This window comes from Molossus molossus, unplaced genomic scaffold (assembly GCF_014108415.1).
Source record: "Molossus molossus isolate mMolMol1 unplaced genomic scaffold, mMolMol1.p scaffold_m16_p_9, whole genome shotgun sequence".
NCBI lineage: Eukaryota > Metazoa > Chordata > Mammalia > Chiroptera > Molossidae > Molossus > Molossus molossus.
This window is the reverse complement of record NW_023425403.1, coordinates 93,965,819-93,988,577: the sequence shown is the minus strand read 5'-3', so window position 1 is coordinate 93,988,577 and position 22,759 is coordinate 93,965,819. Positions and strand designations below refer to the sequence as shown.

The following is a 22,759-nucleotide window of genomic DNA, read 5'->3' as shown; positions in this document are numbered from 1 at the left end:
TAATGTCAGGCACCAAGGCCCAGATCTAGGAAGCTCAGAGAATAGCAAGTAGGATAAGTGGCATATCTTTCCCAAACTATGGATTTTCCTTCTCTCTAAAGAACTGCTATTAACATTTCTTACAATGCAGGTCTGTTGGCAATGAATTCCCACAGTTTTTGTCTGAGAAAGTCTTTATTTTTCCTTCACTTTTGAAGGATACCTTCACAGAATATAGAATTCTAGGCTGGTTGTAATTTTTCCTCTCAATACTCCATGTTTTCTTATCTTTGCTCTTCTATAAGTGTTTTTCCCCCTGTGGCTGTTTTGGGAATTTTTGTTTCATCTTTGATTTTCTATAGTTTGAAAATAATATGCCTAGGTGACTTGGATCTACATAAGATAAGGTAGAACATTGAAGAAGGAATAAATGAAGGTAAAATAAAAACTATCTCTTATTCTTAATTGAGCTAACATAAAAGTTTGTTCGAAATAATAAAACTAACAATGTTTTTGATTATATATGCTTATGTATATATTTTGTGAGCATATTTATATGCTTATGTATGCTTTTATATAAGTGAAGTAAATAAGAACAATGATACGAGGGATAGGAAGGAGGAATTTAGGATTATTTTGTTATAAGGAACCCACAATAACTTTAAAGTAAAATAGTACTACTTGAAAGTTGACTTGGATTAGCTGTAAATATATATTGCAAATTTATTTTTTACTTTAAGGAAGTAAAGAAAAAAAAGTATAATCAATACACTAAGAAAGGAGAAAAAAATGGAATATTTAAACTGCTCAATTACTACAAAAAGCAGAATAAAGTGGAAGATAAAAATAGGAACAAAGAACAACAGCAACAAAGAGAAAATAGTAATGAAATTGGCAGCTATTAATCGAACTATATCAAAATCACTTCAAACATCAATGGCTAAATTCACCAATTAAAAGGTGGAGATTGTTAGAGTGGATCAAAAAACAAGACTCATATCCCTGGCCGGTTTGGCTCAGCGGTTAGAGCATCAGCCCACAGTCCAGAGAGACCCAGGTTTGGTTCCCGCTAAGGGCATGTACCTCAGTTGCAGTTTGTCCCCGGCCCCACTTGGGGTTATGCGGGAGGCAGCCACTTGATGTGTCCCTTTCACGTCGATGTTTCTCTCTCTCTCTCCTCCTGCCACTCTATATGAACAAAAATGGAAAGGTGTCCTCGGGTGAGGAAAAAAAAAAATTAAACATTTATTTTAAAAAACTTGACTCAATTATATATTGTTTACAAGAAACCCATGTTAACTATAAAGCCACATATAAATTAAAAGTAAACAGATGGAGAAAAATACATCATGGTAACACTAATCAAAAGAAAGCAGAAGTAGCTAGTTAATTTCAGGCAGAGCAGATTTCAAAATACGGAAAGTTATCAGGGATAAAGAAAGGCATTGCATAATGATAAAGCATTACTTTATCTTCTCTAAGAAGACATAATAATCTTTAATGTATATGTACCTAACAGAGCATCAAATTACATGAGGCAAAATTAATAGAATTACAAAGATAAATAGATGACTTCACTATCATAGTTGAAGATATTAATATTCCTCTATTAGATAGGGGTAGATGCAGCTGTCAGAAAATCTGTAAAAGTATAGTAAACGCAACACCACCATTAATCAACTGAATGTAATCAACATCCATGGACTACTTGATCCAACAACAACAGGTACACATTCTTCTCAACCTCACATTGGAACATTCACCCATATAAACCATATTCAGGGCCATAAAACACACCTTCACAAATTGAAAAAAAAAAAGGAAAATCATAAAATATCTGCTCTCAGAACACAATAAAATTAAACTGGAAATCAGTAACAGAAAAATAACTGGAAAATCTCAAATACATGAAGATTAAACAACACACTTCTAACACATGAGTCAGAGAAGAAATCTCAAGAGAAATTTAAAAATAGTTTGAACTAAAGGAAAATGAAAATACAGCCCTGGCCAGTTTGGCTCAGCGGTTACAGCGTCAGCCTGCAGACCAGAGAGTCCCAGGTTCGGTTCCCGCTAAGGGCACGTACCTCAGTTGCAGTTTGTCCCTGGCCCTGGTTGGGGTCATGTGGGTGGCAGCCACTTGATGTGTCTCTCTCGCATAGATGTTTCTCTCTCTCTCTCTCTCTCTCTCTCTCTCTCTCTCTCTCTCTCTCTCTCCCCCTCCTTCCCTCCCTCCCTCCTGCTCTATCTGAAGATAAATGCAAAAATGTCCTCGGGTGAGGATAAAACAAACAAATAAAATAAACAGAAAATAAAAATATAACTTATCAAAATTTGTAGAATGCAGTGAAAACAGTGCTTAGAGGGAAACTCATAGCATCAAATGCATATATTAGAAAAGAAAGATCTAAAGTCAATAATCTGTTTCCACCTTAGGAAACTGGGAAAAAAAAAAAAGAGCAAATTAAATCCAAAGTAAGCAGAAGAAAAGAAATAATAAGAATTAGAATAGATATCAATGAAATTGAAAACAGAAAATCAATGAAACCAAAGCTGCTTCTTTGACAAGATTAGTAAAATTGAGGAATCTCTAGCCAAGCTAACTAAGGAAAAAAGAGTACACAAATTACTAATATCAGAAATGAGAGCCTGGCTGGGTAGCTCAGTTGGCTAGAGCTATGCCCTGATACACCAAGGTTGCAGATATGATCTCCAGTTAGGGCATAACAAGAAGCAACCAATGAATGCATAAATAAGTGGAACAACAACAAATCTCTCTCTCTCTCTCTCTCATCAAAAAAAGAAAAAAGAAAGCGGAGACATCACTATAGACCCTATGTACATTAAAAAGAAAATAAAAGAATACTATGAACCACTCTAGCCCACAAATTTTTCTTTTAATTTTTTTTCTTTATTGATTTTAGAGAAAGAGGAAAGGAGAGGGAGAGAGAGATAGAAACATCAAGGAGAGAGAACATTGACTGGCTACCTCTTGCATGCCCCCCACTGGAGATTGGGCCTACAACCTGGGCAGGTGCCCTCACAGGGAGTTGAACTGGTGACCTCTTGGTGCATGGGTTGACGCTCAACCACTGATCCACCCAACCAGGCTGGCTCACAAATTCGATAATCTAAATGAAATGGACCAATTCCTTAAAATACACAATTTACCAACATTCATAGATCTATTAAAGAAATTGAATCAATAATTAATAACCTTCCAAATCAGAAAGCATTAGGCCCAGATGGGTTCACTGGTGAATTCTACCAAACATTTCAAGAAGAAATGGAGACCATTTCTCTACAACCTCTTTCAGAGGATAGAAGCAGACAGAATACTTCCGAACTCATTCCATAAGGCCAGCATTACCCTAATACCAAAATCAGACAAAGACATTACAAGAAAACTACAGACAAATATCAGTCATAAACATAGATGCAAAAATCCCCAATGATATACTAGCAAATAAAAATCCAAGAATGTATAAAAAAAATTACATTCCACAACTAAATGGGATTTATCCCAGGTATGCAAGGCTGGTTCAACATTGAAAAAAATCAATTAAGGTGATCTATCACACAATAGGCTAAAAAAGGAAAAATCATATGATCATCTCAATAGATGCAGAAAAGCATTTGATAAAATTCAACATCAAACAGTCATGATAAAAACTCAGTAAACAAGAATAGAGAGGAACTTCATCAGCTTGATAAAGAATGTCTACAAAACCCCCTACAACTAACATCATACGTAATGGTGTGGCGCTCAAAGCTTTCCCACCACAATCAGGTGCAAGGCCAGAATATCCTCCTCTCTCACCACTCCTTCTCTGCATCACACTGGAAGTTCTAGCAATAAGACAAGAAGAGGTATGCAGATTGGGAAGGAAGAAATTAAATGATCTTTGTTCACAGGTGACATGATCACCTATGCAAAAAATCCAAAGGAATTAACAAAAAGACCTCCTGGAACTAATAAGTGATTATATCAAGGTTGCAGGATGCAAGTCAATATTCAAATAAGATATGTAGATGGTAAATAAGCATATGAAAGGATGTACCACATCATATGTCATCAAATTAAAATAAGTTACTGCCCTGGACGGGTAGCTCAGTTGGTTAGAATGTCATCCCATACACTTAAAAAAGTGGTGGGCTCACCCTGACTGGTGTGGCTCAGTGGTTAGAGTGTCAGCCTGCACCAAAGGATCCCAGGTTCAATTCCTTTTCAAGAGCATGTACCTGGGTTGCAAGTTTGATCCCCATCCCCGGTCAGGGAGGCAATCAATCGATGTGTCTCTCTCACATCAGTGTTTCTTTCTCTCTCTCTCTTGCCCCCTCTTCCCTCCCTTCCACTCTTTCTAAAAATATCAATGGAAAAAATATCCTCTGGTGAGGATTAACAACAGCAACAAAAAAGATGGAGGTTTTGATTCCTGGTCAGGGTGCGTATGAAATGGATAAATAAAAAGACCCACCTCCTAACATGTGTCTAGCATGGACTGAGTATAAATTAGCCAATTGCCTTAAGAACTGCTATTGAAAATACTGGCCAGTTTGCCACCAGTTCATTTAAAACAACAAGATACTACTACACACCTATTAGAATGGCCCAAATCCAGGACACCAACAACACCAAACGTGGGAGAGCATGTGGAACAACATTCATTGCTGGTGGGAATGCAAATGGTGCAGCCACTTTGGAAGACAATTTGGCAGTTTGTTACAAAACTAAACATACTCGTTACCATATGATCCAGCAATCATGTGCTTTGGTATTTATCCAAAGGAGGTGAAAACATATCCACACACAAAAAATGCGCACAGAACTTTATAGCAGCTTCATTCATAATTGCTATAACTTGGAAGCAATTAAGATGTCCTTCAGTGGGTGAAGAGATAAATAAACTGTGTAGCATCCAGACAATGTAATCTTATTCAGCACTAAAAAGAAATGAGCTATGAGGCCATGAAAAGACATGGAGGAACCTTCTATGAAAGCATCCAGTATGAAAAGGTGACATACTATATGATTCCAACTATTCTGGAAAAGGCAAAATTGTGGTTTAAAAAAAAAAAAGTGGCTGCCAAGGGCTGGAGAGAGAGTGTGGGATAAGTAAGAGGACCACTGAGAATCTTTAGGGCAGTAAAAATACTCTGTATGATGCTATAATGATACATACTTGTCATTATATATTTATCCAAACCCATGGAATTTACATTAAGAGTGAACTCAAAATGTAAACCACAGACTTTGGGTGATGAGGATGTGTCAAAGTTCGCTCATCAGCTGTAACAAATGCACCACTCTGGGGAAGAGTGGATAATGGGGAAGCTATGCATTGCTTGCTCTGTGCTATTTTTTTCAATAGCATCTTTTAATTCCTAAACATTTTATAGCTTCTATTTCATAACTCCAAAACATAATGTCCTTGGGAGTCTAACTATGCTGTTTGTTATTTCTGTTCACTGTTACTCATGGTGGCATATTTCCTGCTATGTCTGGTTATTTTTAAATTATGAGCTCATATTTTATTATATCCTGCGGGCCTAAGTTGGGATCACTTTCCTGGTGAGAAAATTTGCAGTTGCTTCTGCCAGAAGGTGAGCCTGAGTGGGAGCATTTTAGCTTCCTTGGGGGACCCCAAGCTTAATGTAGGAGTCTCAGGCCACAGACTTTGCAGCAGGCCACAGACTTACTCACCCTCAAGATCCCAACTTATATGGACATTTCCCCCCAGGGTAACCTGAACTGTTGCTATTTAGATTCTAGCAAACTGTTCCTCTTACTGCTATTTTTTTCTTTGGATAATATGAGTACCCGTATATTTTCCTCGTTCAAAGCCCTGTGTCCTGAAAAAGAATGTTATGGGTTATTTGAGTTCCAGTTGTACTGAGTGGAAGGCCACATCTGCCTCCCTTCTCTTTCGACCCTGCTGCTGGAACTGAGAGGGAATCAGCAAGCGCCCTCCGAGGTGGACAGACTCTCCCTAAGTACCTTTTCAAGGCCTAGACTTGGGGTGGGCAGGTAGGAGAGGTGAGGAAGGACATAATACCATAAGGCCCGATTTGGCCAAAGATCAAGCTCCAGTCTAGCAATAAAGCTGTTGTTTTAATTTTCATCTGTTTGAGTCCTGTATGTGTTTCTCAGCTTATTCCAGAATTAGAAAGGAATCCATTTATATGAAATGGTCAGAGTATATGATTTCATAAAAATAAAGTATATTAGTGGTTGGGGACAAGGGTAGTGAAAATGGAAGTGACTGCAAATGGGAAGGTTACTGAGATGATGAAAATGTTCTGACATTAAGTTGTGGTGAGGTTGCACAACTCTGTGAATACACTAAAAACCACTGAATTCTATACTTTAAGGGGCAAATTTATGATATGTGAATTACATCTCAATAAAGCTGTTATAACATTAAGAAAGACAGGGATTATTTATTGATATAAAATACTTCTTAAAAAATGCATATAAAACATAAACTTACAGTTCAATGAACTGTCACAAAGCAAACACATTTAACCATCATCCATGTCAATAGATAAACACTGGCAGCAGAGCAGATGCCTTTCTCTTGTTCTCTCCTAATCACATACCCCTCCCTCCAATCTTGGGACTTCTAACCACGGCATATCTTCCTTTTCCTCAATGATCTAGGAACACAAAATCCTGGATACAAGCCCTTTGTTAATTGTAAGTGGCAAACATCTTCTCTTATTCCATGGTCTCTGTCCTCTTTTAATGGTATCTTTTGATGAACAGATGTTCTTAATTTTAATAGACAATGTAATTCATTTTTCTATGGTTGGTGGTTTTTGAGTCCTTTCCCTAATAACAGGAAATTATTAATTGATCCTCTCAAACACTGTTATTGAACACACATTCTTTAATCAGATCCATATACAGGATGGGGCAAAAGTAGGTTTTCAGTTATTCATATGGAAAATAGTACAAAAAACAGTAAATAATAATACAAGAATAAACTGTTTCACATACTCACAACTGTAAACCTACTTTTGTCTCACCCTGGGTATATCTTGTTTTTCCTTTTTACCTGATAAATTTTTAAAAAGAAAGCTGAAGCATAGATATGTATGTTTTCCAGATTACTACTTGAATAAAATAGTTAATTCAGAACAAAGAAAATCAAGATTTTTAAATAAAAATTACTTTCATAAAGATATATATATACATGTATTTTTACAGTTGTCCCTCCATTTTCCCCCCATTGACACCTCCTCCTCACTCTTACACCCCCGTGATGCCTTCACCACACTGTTGTCTGTGTCTATTGGTTATGCATATATGCATATCACTTCTTTGGTTTATCTCTTCCCTCCCCTCCCCAACCCCTTACCTCTGAGGTTTGTCAGTTTGTTTCCTATTTCCATAGCTCTGAATCTATTTTGTTCCTCAGCTTATTTTGTTCATTATATTCCACAAATAAGTGAGATCATGTGATTTTTGTCTTTCTCTGATTGGCTTATTTCACTTAGCATAATACTCTCCAGGTCCCTCCATGTCTTCTCAAAGGGTAAGATATCTTTCTTCTTCACAGCTGCATAGTATTCCATTGTGTCAATGTACCACTACTTTTTTTATCTACTCATCTACTGATGAATACTTGGGCTGTTTCCAGATCTTAGCTATTATAAATAGTGCTGCTATGAACATAGGAGTGTATACATTCTTTCTGAATGGTGTTTTGGCTTAATTTCTTGAGGAGACACAATATTGTTTTCTACAGTGGCTGCACCAATCTGCATTCCCACCAGCAGTGTATTAGAGTCCCCTTTTCTCCACAACCTCTCCAGCATCTGTTGTTTGATGATTTGATGGCAGCCATTCTAGCAGGTGTGAGATGATACCTCATAGTTGTTTTAAGTTGCATCTCTCTGAGGATTAGTGACGCTGAGCATTTTCTCATACGTCTCTTGACCATTTGTATGTCCTTTTAGAGGAATGTCTATTCAGGTACTCTGCCCATTTTTAAATTGGATTGTTTGTCTTCCTTTCGTTGAGTTGTATAAATACTTTATACACTTTGGAAATTAACCCCTTATCTAATGTATCATTGGGAAATATGTTCTCCTATACAATGGGTTCCCTTTTCATTTTGATGCTGATTTCTGTTGCTATGCAGAAGCTTTTTAGTTTGATGTAGTCCCATTTATTAATTTTTTCCTTGGTTTATCTTGCCCTAGACAATGCATTGGTGAAAATTTTGCTTCATGTGATGTCTGCAGTTTAGCTGCCTACATTTTCTTCTAGGATTTTTATGGTTTCATGAGTGACATTTAAGTATTTTATCCATTTTGAGTTTGTTCTTGTGTACGTTGTAAGTTGGTGGTCTAGTTTCATTTGTTTGCATGTAACTGTCCAATTTCCCCAGAACCATTTATTTATTTTATTTTTGTATTGGTGTTACAGATGTCCCTCTTTTTCCCTCCATTGACATCCTCCTCCCCACTCTGATCCCCCTACCACCTTCACAGTATTGTTGTCTCTGTCCATAGTTATGGCTATATGCATATAAATTCTTTTGCTTCACAAATGACATGTAAGTCTTTTACCCACTTTCAGTTTATTCTTGTGATGGTGTAAACTGGTGGTCTAGTTTCTTTTCTTTTTCTTTTTTTTCATGTAGCTGTCCAATTTTCCCAACAACATTTATTGAAGAGACTGTCTTTACTTCATTGTATGCTCTTGCCTCCTTTGTCAAATATTAGTTGAACATGATGTCTTGGGTCAATTTCTGGGCTCTCTGTTCTGTTCCATTGATCTATATGCCCATTCTTGTGCCAGTACCAGGCTGTTTTTATTATAATGGCTTTGTACTATTATAAAGTAATACTTGATATCTGGAATTGTGATCCTTCCAACATTATTCTTTTTGTCAAGATTGCTGTGGCTAGTCAGGGTCTTTTATGTTTCCATATAAATTTTTGGAGTATTTGTTCTATTTATGTCGGTATTTTAATGGGGATTGCATTGAATCTATAAATTGCTTTGGGTAGTATGGACATTTTAATAATATTAATTTTTCTAATCCATGAACATGGTATATGCTTCCACTTTTTAATATCTTCCTCTATTTCTTTTTTCACTTGTAGTTTTCTGAAAAAAGGTCTTTTACTTCCTTAGTTAAGTTTATTCCTAGGCATCTTAATTTTTTTGTAGCAATGGTAAATGGTTTTTTTGTTTATTTGTTTTTAGTTTCTCTTTCTGTGGGTTCATTGTTGGTGTATAAAAATGCCAGTGATTTCTGGATGTTAATTTTGCATCCTGCTACTTTGCCGAATTCATTTATTAAATCTAGTAGTTTTTTGGTGGAGTCTTTAGGGTTTTCTATGTACAATATTATGTCATCTGTGAATAATGACAGTTCACTACCTCCTTTCCAAGTTGGATGCCTTTTATTTTTTCTACCTGTCTCATCACTATGGCTAAGACTTCCAGCAATATGTTGAATAAGACTGATGAAAGTGAACATTCCTGTGTTGTTCCTGTTCTTAAGGGAAATGCTTTTATATTTTGCCCACTGAGTATGTTGGCTGTAGGTTTCTTATATATGGCCTGTATTATGTTGAGGTGTAGTCCTTTTATTCCCACTTTGCTGAGAGATTTATCAAAAATGGGTGCTGGATTTTGTCAAATGCCTTTTCAGTATCTATCAATATGATCATATGATTTTTATCTTTCATTCTGTTTATGTGGTGTATCACATTTATTGATTTGCAAATATTATACCAGCTTTGCATCCCTGGGATAAATACCACTTGGTCGTAGTATATAATTTTTTTAATATATTGCCGGATTTGATTTGCTAGTATTTTTTGAGGATTTTAGCATCTATGTTCATCAGGAATATTGTAATTTTCTTTTTTTGTAGTGTCTTTATCTGGTTTGGGGTTTAGGATTATGCTGGCCTCATAAAAAGAGCTTGGAAGTCTTCCTTCCTCATGAATTTTTTAGAATATTTTGAAGAGAATGGGTGTTAGTTTTGTGAATGTTTGGTAAAACTCTTCTGTGAATCCATCCAGACCACAGCTTTTGTTTGCTGGAAGTTTATTGATTACTGCTTCTATTTCCTTAGTTGTTATTGGTCTGTTCAGGTTTTCTGACTCTTCCCAGTTGAGTTTTGGAAGACTGTATGATTGTAGGAATTTGTCCAGGTTGTTGAATTTGTTGGCATATAATTGTTCATAGTATCTTCTTACCATCCTTTGTAGTTCCATGGTGTCAGTTTTTATTTCACCTATTTTATTTCTGATTTTATTAATTTGGGTCCTCTCTCTTTGTTTCTTGGTAAGTCTGGCTAAAGGTTGATCAATCTTGTTTATGTTTTCAAAGAACCAGCTCTTGGTTTCATTTATCTTTTTTAATTGTGTTTCTAGTCAGTATATCATTTATATCCACTGTAATCTTTATTAGTTTCTTCCTTCTACTAACTCTGGGTTTTACTTTTTGTTCTCTTTCTAAATATTTAAGTTGTAAGGGTTAGATAGTTTGCTAGAATTTTTTTGTTGTTGTTTTTTGAGGTAGGCCTGTATTGCTATAAACTTTACTCTCAGGACTGCTTTTGCTGTGTCCCATAGATTTTGTGTTGTTGTGTGTTCATTTTCATTAGTTTCCAGGAAGTTTTTTATTTCTTTCTTGATCTCATTGGTTACCCGTTCATTGTTTAATAACATGCTATTTAGCTTCCATGTGTTTGAATATTTTTGCGTGTTTTTATTGTAATTGATTTCTAGTTTCATTCGATTGTGATCCAAGAAGATGCTTGATAACTTCAATCTTCTTGAACTTGCAGAGACTTAGTTTGTGTTCTAACATGTGGTCTATCTTTGAGAATGACCTGTGTGCACTTGAGAAGAATGTATATTCTGCAGCTCTGGGGCGAAATATTCTGTAAATGTCAATTAAATCCAGCTGATCTAGTGCTTTGTTTTGGGTCCCTGTTTCCTTATTATTATTATTATTATTATTTTTATCCTCACCCGAGGACATTTTTCGATATTTTGTTCAGATAGAGTGAGAGGGAGAGAGAGAGAGAGAAACATCGACGTGAAAGTGACACATTGAGTGGTTGCCACCCACACGACCCAACCAGGGCTGGGGACAAACTGCAACCAAGGTACGTGCCCTTAGCGGGAACCGAACCCGGGTCTCTCCGGACCGCAGGCCGACGCTCTAACCACTGAGCCAAACCGGCCAGGGCTCCTTATTAATTTTTAAGACTAGATCTATCCAGTGGTGTCAGTGGGTGTTAAAATCCCCCACTATGATTGTATTGCTGTTGATCTCTCCCTTGAAGTCCTCCAGAAGTTTTAAAATATATTTTGGTGCTCCTATGTTCACCAGGGTTATATCCTTTTTTTAGATCGATCCTTTTAATATTATGTAATGACCTTCTTTGTCTCTTATTATGCCCCTCATTTTGAAGTCTATCTCGTCAGATATGAGTATTGCTACACTGGCTTTTTTTTGTTTCCATTTGCTTGGAAAATTTTTTCCATCTCTTCACTTTCATCCTGTGTGAGTCTTTTGTTCAGAGGTGGGTCTCTTATAGACAATATATATATGGATCATATTTTCTTTCTTTTCCTTGTTCTTTTTTGTTTTTAATAGTCTAGAAGTTGCAGGAATTCCTTATTTTAAAAATGTTTTTATTGATTTTTTTAGAGAGAGAGAGGAAGGGAGAGATAGAAACATCAATATGAGAGAGAAACATCGATCAGCTGCCTCCTGCATGCCTCCCATTGGGGATAGAGCCTGCAACCCAGGCATGTGCCCTGACCGGAAATCGAACCAGACCTCTCAATCCATAGGACGATGCTTAATCCACTGAGCCACACTGGCTGGCTGGATCATGTTTTCTTATCCAATCAGCTACTCCATGTCTTTTGATTAGAGTATTTAAGCAATTTACATTTAAGGTTATTATTGAAAGGTACTTATTGGTTGTCATTTTTCTTCTTTATGCCAGTGTTCCTTTCTCTCTCTATATATTTCTTCATCTTTTTACAACATCCCTTTAGCATTTCTTGCAGTGCTGGTTTGGTGGCAATAAATTCCTTTAGCCTTTTATTGTTTGCACAGCTCTTTATTTCATCTTCAATTTTGAATGATAGCCTTGCTGGATAGAGTAGTCTTGGATTCAGACCCTTGCTTTTCATTACTTTGTATACATCCTGCCACTCCATTTTAGCCTGCAGTGTTTCTATTGAGAAATTAGCTGGCAGTCTAATGGGAACTCCCTTGTAGTTAACTTTCTATCTCTCTTTTGCTGCCTTTAAGATTATTTCTTTTAAAAAATTTATTTATTTAGAAATGTTTCATTTTATTTTATTGACTCATTTTTAGAGACAGGGAGAACAAGGGAGAGGGAGGGAGAATCCACAACCTGGGTATGTGCCCTGACCAGGAATCAAACCTGCAACTCTTTGGTGCACAGGATGGTGCTCAACCAACTGAGCCACACTGGCCAGGGCTAAGATTATTTCTTTGTCTTTAACATTTTCTGTTTTAATTATGATGTGTCCAGGTGTGGGTCTTTTTGGGTTCATCTTGATTGGGACTCTTTGTCCAACACCACTTATTAAAGAAACTGTCTTTATTCCATTGTATATTCCTGCCTCCTTTGTTAAATATTTTGAGCAATCTGTCTAGGGTCAATTTCTGGGTTCTCTGTTCTGTTCCATTGATCTATATGCCTGTTCTTGTGCCAGTACCAGACTGTTTTGATTACAATGGTTTTGTAGTATAACCTGATATCTGGTATTGTAATCCCTCCAACTTTGTTCTTTTTTTTTATCCTCACCCGAGGACATCTTTCCATTTTTTGTTCAGGTAGAGTGGGAGGGAGAGAGAGGAACAGAGAGAGAGAGAGAAACATCGATGTGAAAGGAACACATCGAGTGGCTGCCACCCGCACAACCGACCAGGGCCGGGGACAAACTGCAACCGAGGTACGCGCCCTTAGCGGGAACCGAACCCGGGTCTCTCAGGACCGCAGGCCGACGCTCTAACCGCTGAACCAAACCGGCCAGACTTTGTTCTTCTTTTTTAAGATTTCCGTGGCTACCTGGGGCCTGTTTTGGTTCCATATAAACTTTTAGAATTTTTGTTCTAGCTCTGTAAAGTATGCCATTGTTACTTTAATAGGAATTGCACTGAATCTATATATTGCTTTGGGTAGTATTTTCATTTTAATGATTATGAGTCTTCCAATGCATGAACATGGTATATGCTTCCATTTACTTATTTATTTTTTTAATGTCTTCCTCGTTTTCTTTTTTCAATGTCCTATAGTTTTCTGCGTAAAGGTGTTTCACCTCCTTGGTTAAGTTTATTCCTAGGTATCTTAATATTTTTGTTGCAACCGTAATCATAAAAATAATTATATTTCCTGATTTTCAGGATAATCAAATCATTATTATCAAGAAAACTTTACTTTATAAACTGCCACTTACCTAGAATTCAAACAAAAAAGCTAACACAGTTATGTTTAAAAACAATATTGTAAACCAATAAAAAATATTCAAAATTATGTGAAGTCAGATATATTGACTTCAAAATATCTGTGTCAATATGCAAATAAAAAAACTCTGAAGGCTAGCAATTCATTTATAGTAGGTAGCTGTGATGACTGATAGTTAATTAGAATATGCAAATAACCAGAACATTTCCAGTCTCTGACCAATCTTAACAAATGTGGCTTTACTCTAATAAGAATGTATATATCTTCATAATTTGGCCCTGGATCCATCTGTATAACTTACATGTAGTTTTCCTTTCAACTTATCCAAGAAGCTTTTGTTTTGGTATGGAAAAACATTGTTGTTTACTGTTTCATATAAATTTAATTTATAAAATTAATTTGTACTAGCTAGCACTTTCCATCACATATAGCATATAGTAGATACACAAATGGTTGTGAGCAAACTGAATGGCAAAAATTGAACCAGTAAAAAGAGTATGCTCTTCCTAAGACTATAACAATTTCCAACACCTGATCATTAAAATTCATAATGTACCCTTTCTTCTCAGCAATAAAGTTAACCTCAATGAAGGACTTGTAAATACTTACTCTCTCTGCTTTCAGGCTCATTTTGTTCAAGAACACAAGTTCCTGATGGTTTCAGTTGCCACTGTAAAAGGGTACAAACATTTTATTTATATGTTTAAGACAGATTTAAGAAATAGTATTTCAGCACCCTGCTTTCAAATATCAAAGCAACTTTAAAAATGTAAGAAAAAGAGTTAGCATGTCTATACCAATCAAGCCCTAATGACCCTGAATGATATGACTTTGGGGATCAAAATCAATATTCTGAGAGAATAAATTAACTTTAAAGATTATTTACCCTTTTATATGTAAGGAAGTGGAAGATCAGAAAAGTGCAGTGACTTGCTCAAGTTTCACACCAACTATAGGCAGCAATAGAATTAGAATCTGGGTCAGCCTGTGCCCAAAGCTATAGAATTTCTACCACCTCATACTCTATCTCCAGGTCCTACCAATCTTATAATAACTAGAGAAGGCCTAGATATTAAAAAAATGAAAATATGGCCATGATTACCTTGCCTTTTAATATAGTTATATCATATATAATATTATTTAGATCATATCATATCACATCACCTCTCTGATTAGGTTTCCATCTTAACTATTCAGAAAGAAATAGGGAGTCTGAAGAGTCTCAGATGTTACAGAGGAGACTGGAGCAGCAGGTAAGAAAAACTGAGGGTAACCAGAATCTCACAGCACAGCCCTTCCTGACTGATGACTAGAAATCCCTATCGTCAGAATCATTTATTGACTTAACCACAAAGGCCCACCTAGGGCACTGTCTCCAGAAAGACATGATGAGGTGTTTAGTAACTGGGAGCCTCTTCTATACCATCAGTTACTTCACAGATAAACTAGCTGATATTGTGGGCCTCGGAGGGAGGATAAGATGCGAGATAAACATTTTACCATGTGGAAAAGAAGTCATTGGAAAGGGAGGACATTGAGAACTGGTTAGTTACCTGTAGAAATGGGATGGTTAGGGTTAGCACCAGAAAAAAGAGGACTTATAAAGGGTGGGAAGTTATATATAAAAATTTATTTTAAAGACATGTTTTAAAACATGTCAAACCACTAATATCTATTGGTTTGGGCAAAGTAAAAACTAGTAATCGTGAGTTTACATTTAAGAATAATCACAAAAAGACTATTTCCAACTGTAAAACTTCGAAGCATTGCAGGCGTCGAACAATAGGACAGTGGTTAAGTAAGTTATGTCTATAGATTGAAATGTGTAATTATTAAAAAATTATTTTTGAAGAATTTTCAATGACAGAAAATATAACATGTCAACAACAGTATCTGTGAGTTGTGGGTAATATAAGTTCTTTTTTATTTTCTTAGTTCTCTACAAGGAGCATATATTAATTTTACAATAAAAAAAAAAAAAACTAATATGACCTAATAGAGAAAAATCCACATGCATTAAATTTTTTAAAAAAGAGTTATGAGTAAATGGACATGGGTTTACACTGGTAAAATCTATTTTTGAAAATACTGTTGCTCAACCCTAGCCTAACGGGCAAAACCCCTGCAGAACAGAACCACTTATCTTAAGACATATGTGATACCTCAAGGAGAAAAGTAAACATTTTTTACACAAAATTAGTTTCAATATGCTTTAATCTTTTTAAAATATAAAATTTATTCATACTCTTATACGACTTTTGACAGTCTAAAAGTGTAATCATTAAAATCCAAACTTAGAACAAATATTAGTTCATGTTAGTGACTGGTATTTACAAAACTAGGTGTTTAGCTGACCAGGTAGTTTAAATCATTGACATCCCTTTGGAAGCCAGGCCAGAGGAGGGAAAGGAGCAGAGGGGAGAAGATGCACTGGGAGGGGCACGGAGTGTGCCCGAGTGAGGGTATTCCTGTGGGTCCTGGGCCAACGGAGTCTGTGTGGCCTGTCTCCGCTCAGAGGGCCTCCACGCCCTTTGTCTCCCTGGCTGCTTCCACTCCTCTGCCCTACCTTCCATGCTTCTGATCTCTCCAATCTCTTTACAACTGAAAAGCTACTAAAATCCACCAGTAAGCAAGATATTTCAGAATTCACTTTACCCATTACACAGGCCTAAAATGCTAGGTTACTTAATCTCTATGAAGAGAATTTGAAAAGTTCTTCCCACCCTCAGGAGAAATGAAGAGATAGAAAACAAAAACACGGAACTGGGGGTTTCTCCTTCACTGGCTGGGTGCAAGCTTTTGTTTACAATGTTTAGTTTTACAAATGCTTTTTTCCCCATCTCTCCCTTCTTTGAGTCACCCCCCACCCCCTGTTTTTATTAAAATAGCGATAAACTTTAAGTAAAACTGAAGATTTAAGAAAAAGCACAGGACAAAAATTTTTTAAAGTAAAAATTTATGACACGTCATACACAGAAACTAGATAGTATATTGTTATATTTTTAAAATTATATATATATATATATCTTAATAAATATCTTTTAAGTGCTTTGCAGGGGTGGGTAAAAGTAAGTTAAATTACCAGCCATCATTACCTAAAAGATAAATCATAAGTAAAAATATGAAATAATAATAATATTAATGCAAATAAATAATATAATAATTACTAAATAATACAAAAATAAGCTGTTTCATGTACTCACAACTGTAAACCTACTTTTGCCCACCCCTGTACCTGTTCCAGGCACCCTGGACTCAAATGAAAAGTTGAATTTTTTATTTTATTTTATTAATTTGTTTTTGTTACAGATGTTTCTCATTTTTCCCCCATTGACACCCTCCTCCCCTTACCCCCCCACCCCATCCCCAGCTTTGTTGTCTGTGTTCATTGGTCATGCATACATGCATGTAAGTTCTGTGTTTTATCTCTTCTTCCACAAACTCCCCCTCCTCTGAGATTTATAAATAGTTCTATTATACGTCTTTTGTACCCACCGCAAATTCTAGTATATTTATCATTAAAAACGAACAGGATCATTTTGCCATACAGAACATCACTGGGAGAACTGGGACACTCTGACTGGAATCTCCAGAGGAAATGGCAGGAAAGCATCAATAATGATTTCCTGAGATTTGTGATTGGATGGTGCTTATGTGGGAGAATATACTGTTTCAGAAAATATACACTATGCCCTGCCTGGTTTGGCTCAGTAGTTAGAGCGTTGCCCCACAGACCGAAGGGTCTTGGGTACGATTCCCAGTTGAGAGCACATACCTGGGTTGCAGGTTCAAATATCGGCCCCAGTTGGGGTCGTGCAGGAGGCAACCAATCAATGTGTCTTTCTCACATCGATCTTTCTCTCTCTCTATCTCTTCCTCCTTCCCTTCCACTCTCTCTAAAAATCAATACAAAAAATATCCTTGGGAGAGGATTAAAAAAAAAAGAGGAAAATATACAAGAAAGTATTTAAGGGTGATTTGGTATTGTGTCAACAACTTATTCTCAAATGTTTCTGGAAAAAAATTTCTTCTAGTGTTTTTTAACTTTTGTGTATATTAGCAATTGTTTCTACAAAGAAAAAGTTTTTTAAAAACCTAAATAGTAAAAGACTATAAAGAGTTAAAGTTCTGAGTTTTCCATGAACTATGTCAGTACAGTTTTTGATACAGTATATCAAATATTAAATCCCTTCTAACCTTTTCTGATATTTCTTATGAAAATGTGTGCACATGTGTCTATGTATATGTGTGTGTAGGTCCCTCTCCATCTTTTGGGTAATCTTAAACTATTTCCACCTTGTTTACTGCTCCATCCAAGCCAGAAGAAGAGTATCAGGGATGTTCTTTTGTTTTTTTTTTTTGTTTTTTTTTTTTTTTTTATCCTCACCCGAGGACATTTTTCCATTTTTTTTTTTGTACAGATAGAGTGGGAGGGAGAGAGAGAGAGAGGGAAACATCGACGTGAAGGGACACATCGAGTGGCTGCCACCCGCACGACCAACCAGGGCCGGGGACAAACTGCAACCGAGGTACATGCCCTTAGCGGGAACCGAACCCGGGTCTCTCCGGACCGCAGGCGGACGCTCTAACCGCTGAGCCAAACCGGCCAGGGCGGGATGTTCTTTTGTTAAGCTATGAGGTAGCATCAAAGGGTCCACTAAATAAAGACCTGTAAAGTCAATATACAACTCTCTCTATAAAGATGTAAATTAAATATTTGTAATTAGGCAAGTGCTTGCACATAAAAATAAATTCAATGATAATAGTTCGTTGACACTCTTTAAAAGGGTGGGAATTACTAAGTTAAAATATGTAGCAGGTTACCAAATAATATAATAGAAAGTATACTTGAAAAAAGTGTGTATCTTACTTACTGTAAATTTGCTAACACCCTCAAGTTCTCCAAATCGCATGTAAGAGATGTCTGCCTTCTTTTTTCCAACATCTATATCCCCTGTATAGATTTGTTTTATGCCTGCACCTTTAATTAAAGGTACACACTCATCACATGGGCACTTTGTCACAAAAATCATACTTTTTTCTTCTGGTTTTATTTCTTGACACCTACAAAAAATTTATAATATATTAAAAAGGTAGCTTCTGAAAAGGTAAGTTATATTTCAGAGAAATCTTTAAAAACTAAAACTGAGCTGCTTTAAGGAGAGATTTACATTATAAATAACAATAAGCGAAACTTATTACTGAATTAATGAATGTTCAAAATATATAAATTCATAAATGTTAAACAATAACCCAAACATGACAATTATTATAACTGAAACTTATTTATTCTAAGCAATTTGGCAAGATTTCAGTATTATATTACAAAGTAAATGAAAACAGGCCAGTTTGGTTCAGAGGTTAGAGTGTTGGCCACATACTGAAGGGTTGCGGGTTCGATTGTGGGTCAAAGGGCATGTACCTGGGTTGCAGGTTTGATCCCTGGAACCAACTGGGGTCATGGGAGAGGCAACCTATCAATGTGTCTCTCTCACATCAATGTTTCTCTCTCTTCCTCCCTCCCTTCCACTCTCTTTAAAAATCAATGGAAAAATATTCTCAGGTGAGGATAAAAACAACAAAAAAACAAAGTAAATGAAAACATAAAGAGACAGATACTAAAAGACAGAGAGAGGAAGAGAGAACACAATGTTCTCTAAGTAAGAACTTCTTTATAATGCTGGAAGTAAGGGCCAGAACTAACACACTACCCCCTTAAAAGTTTATGATGTATGATTAGACATTAAGTCATCACAGTAGCCCAAAGATCTAGCCCATTATCTGGTACCTAATAGACATTTAATAAATGCTTATTAGATTGATAAATTAATATTAAAGTTCTGGATTGAGTTATAGTTCCCTTACCTCCTCCCTAATACAGGATAATTTTATTAATAAATATTTGGGTTTAACAGATCCATATCTCCATATAAAATGAAGCAATAAATCTGTATGAAGAGTACAAGGAAAAGAGAGAGGCATTGTTTGATGAGGGTAGTTTAGGACTAAGGGATGCTCTCCTCTGAGGCTACAGGGGTACGTGTACGTCCCAGTTCTGTGGTTTACTCTGCTCAGAGTCACTGTCTTACACCACCATGCCTTCCATACCCATCTCTCTAGTTCAGACTCATTCATTTGCCTGGACTAAGGCAACATAATTTTATGCACCTAGTCTATCCAAACAATATGCCCACAACCTAAGCAATCCGTAAACCTGTCAATGCCATTCCATTTCCCCACCAACTGCCAAATGAAGTCTGACCTCACAGTCTTCCCTATAGAGTCCCAACCTAGTCCCATGTGCTCCATGGTCCAGCCTAACTGGGACATGCATGGTCCTGCACACACAAGCATATTTCCTACTTCTAGACCACTATTATGCCTGAAGCAAGAATGACTTCCCTGCAAGTATCTCCAGTTGCCACAATCCTACCAAACTTTCAAGTTCAGCTTAAGTGCTAGTTCCTCCATAAAGCTTTGCCTCCCACGCCCCCTCCATCCGTAGTAGCCATGAATTTCCACTGCACTTGGGTTGGCCTTTCCCACACAACCAGTCACATAGATGAATGTACTGTTACATCCCCTACTGTACTACAAGCTCCTGAGGACAGGAGCCATATTTTATTCAGTGTTGAATATCCTTAGATACCCCTGTAATGGTTAATGCTGAGAAATGTTTGTGGAAATAGTCTAAATTAACATTAATCTGAATTAATGCCAGTTACAACTTTAACAAAAACTATTTTAAAGCAATTTAATTCAAAACAAAATCTATATATTAATATATACAAAATATGTGCTTTTGGTTTAGAAAACAAAACAGAGATTACATTCCAGAAATATATAAGACCCAAAGGACATACTTCATGCCATTTTATATTGGAGAACAAAGTAAAAGGGAGGAAAAATCAATTTCTCAATAAATCTGAAGCCCATGGGATCTCTGATAATGGCCTCAGGTCAGACAGCAAGGACCAAGTATAACCAGAGTAATACTTCTAAAAGAGTATTTCTACGGTAACAAATTCGACAATCTAAGCAAAATGGACTAATTTCTAGAAACACATAGTCTCCCAAAACTGAACCAGGAAGAGATAGAAAACTTGAACAGACCTATAACAACAAAAGAAATTGAAGATGTAATCAAGACTCTCCCAGCAAACAAAAGCCCAGGTCTGAACGGCTTCATGGGGGAATTTTACCAAACATTCAAAGATGAACTAATACCCATTCTCCTCAAACTATTCCAAAAAATTCAAGAAGAAGAAAGACTTCCAAACTCGTTTTATGAGGCCAGCATAATTCTAATTCCAAAACCAGACAAAGACACTAAAAAAAAAGAAAACTACAGGCCAATATCCCTGATGAACATAGATGCCAAAATCCTGAACAAAATACTAGCAAGTCAAATCCAGCAACACATCAAAAAAATTAATCACCATAACCAAGTGGGATTCATCCCAGGGATGCAAGGCTGGTACAATATTCGCAAATCAATAAATGTGATACCTCACATAAACAAAATGAAAGATAAAAATCGTATGATCATATCAACAGACACTGAAAAAGCATTCGACAAAATCCAGCATCCATTTCTGATAAAAAAGCTCAGCAATCTGGAATAGAAGGATCATATCTCAACATAATAAAGGCCATATATGAAAGACCTACAGCCAACATGATACTCAATGGGCAAAAACTAAAAGCATTTCCCTTAAGAACAGGAACAAGATAAGGATGCCCACTTTCGCCACTCTTATTTAACATAGTACTGGAAGTCTTAGCCACAGCAACCAGACAGGAAGAAAAAATAAAAGGGATCCAAATTGGAAAGGAGGAAGTGAAACTGTCATTATTCGCAGATAACATGATACTATACGTAGAAAAATCTCAAAGACTCCATCAAAAATTTATTAGACTTAATAAGTGAATTTGGCAAAGTAGCAGGATACAAAATTAACATAAGCAATCAATGGCATTCTTTTTTTATTTTTTTTATTTTTTATCCTCACCTGAGGACATTTTTCCATTTTTTGTTCAGATAGAGCAGGAGGGAGAGAGACGAAGAGAGAGAGAAAGAAACATCGTTGTGAAGGGACACATCGAGTGGCTGCCACCCGCACGACCAACCAGGGCCGGGGACAAACTGCAACCGAGGTACATGCCCTTAGCGGGAACCGAACCCGGGTCTCTCTGTACCGCAGGCCGACGCTCTAACCGCTGAGCCAAACCGGCCAGGGCTCAATGGCATTCTTATACACCAATGATGAACTCACAGAAAGAGAAACTAAAAAGACAGTCCCATTTACCATTGCAGCAAAAAAATTACGATACCTAGGAATAAACTTAACCAAAGAAATAAAGGACCTATTCACAGAAAACTACAGGTCATTGAAAACAGAAATAGAGGAAGATATAAAAAAGTGGAAGCATATACCTTGCTCATGGATTGGAAGAATTAACATAATTAAAATGTCCATACTACCCAAAACAATCCAAAGATTCAATGCCATCCCCATCAAAATACCAACGACATACTTCACAGAACTAGAACAAATACTTCAAAAGTTCATATGGAACCAAAAAAGACCCCGAATAGCCATAGCAATCTTGAAAAAGAAGAACAAAGTTGGAGGGATCACATTACCAGATTTCAGGTTATACTACAAAGATACTGTAATCAAACCAGCCTGGTACTGGCACAAGATCAGGCAGATAGATCAATGGAACAGAATAGAGAACCCAGAAATGGATCCAAGACAATATGTTCAATTAATATCTGACAAAGGTGACAAGAGCATACAATACAGTCAAGACAGCCTCTTCAATAAATGGTGTTGGGAAAACTGGACAGCTACATACAAAAAAAAGAAACTAGACCATCAACTTACACCATACACAAGAATAAACTCAAAATGGATAAAAGACTGAAATGTGACTCATGAATCCATAAAAATCCTAGAAGAAACTGTAGGCAACAAAATTTCAGACATCATACGCAGCAGAATTTTCACTGATACATCACCTAAGGCAATAGAAACAAAGGAGAAAATGAACACATGGGACTACATCAAACTAAAAATCTTTTGCACAGCAAAAGATACAATCATTAAAATGGAAAGGCAACCCATTGTATGGGAGAGCATCATTGCCAGTGATATATCAAATAGGGGGTTAATTTCCAATATATAGAGAGTGCTCATACAACTCCACAAAAGGAAGACAAAGAACCCAATTAAAAAATAGGCAGAGGAACTAAATAGACACCTCTCCAAACAGGAAATACAAATGGC

General features: G+C 36.5%; 1 protein-coding gene across 2 annotated transcripts in view; it reads right to left on the bottom strand.

Moving 5' to 3' along the window:
• CDADC1 (cytidine and dCMP deaminase domain containing 1) overlaps nucleotides 1-22,759 on the bottom strand; it is a 97,388-nt gene that overhangs the window by 23,501 nt on the left and 51,128 nt on the right. For both annotated transcript variants that reach the window (XM_036250058.1, XM_036250057.1), the window contains exons 8-9: nucleotides 18,341-18,530; nucleotides 14,076-14,136 (exon numbers count right to left, since the gene is read on the bottom strand). In XM_036250058.1, the coding sequence (XP_036105951.1) occupies nucleotides 14,076-14,136; nucleotides 18,341-18,530 (251 nt within the window). The remainder of the gene's footprint in view (nucleotides 1-14,075; nucleotides 14,137-18,340; nucleotides 18,531-22,759) is intronic.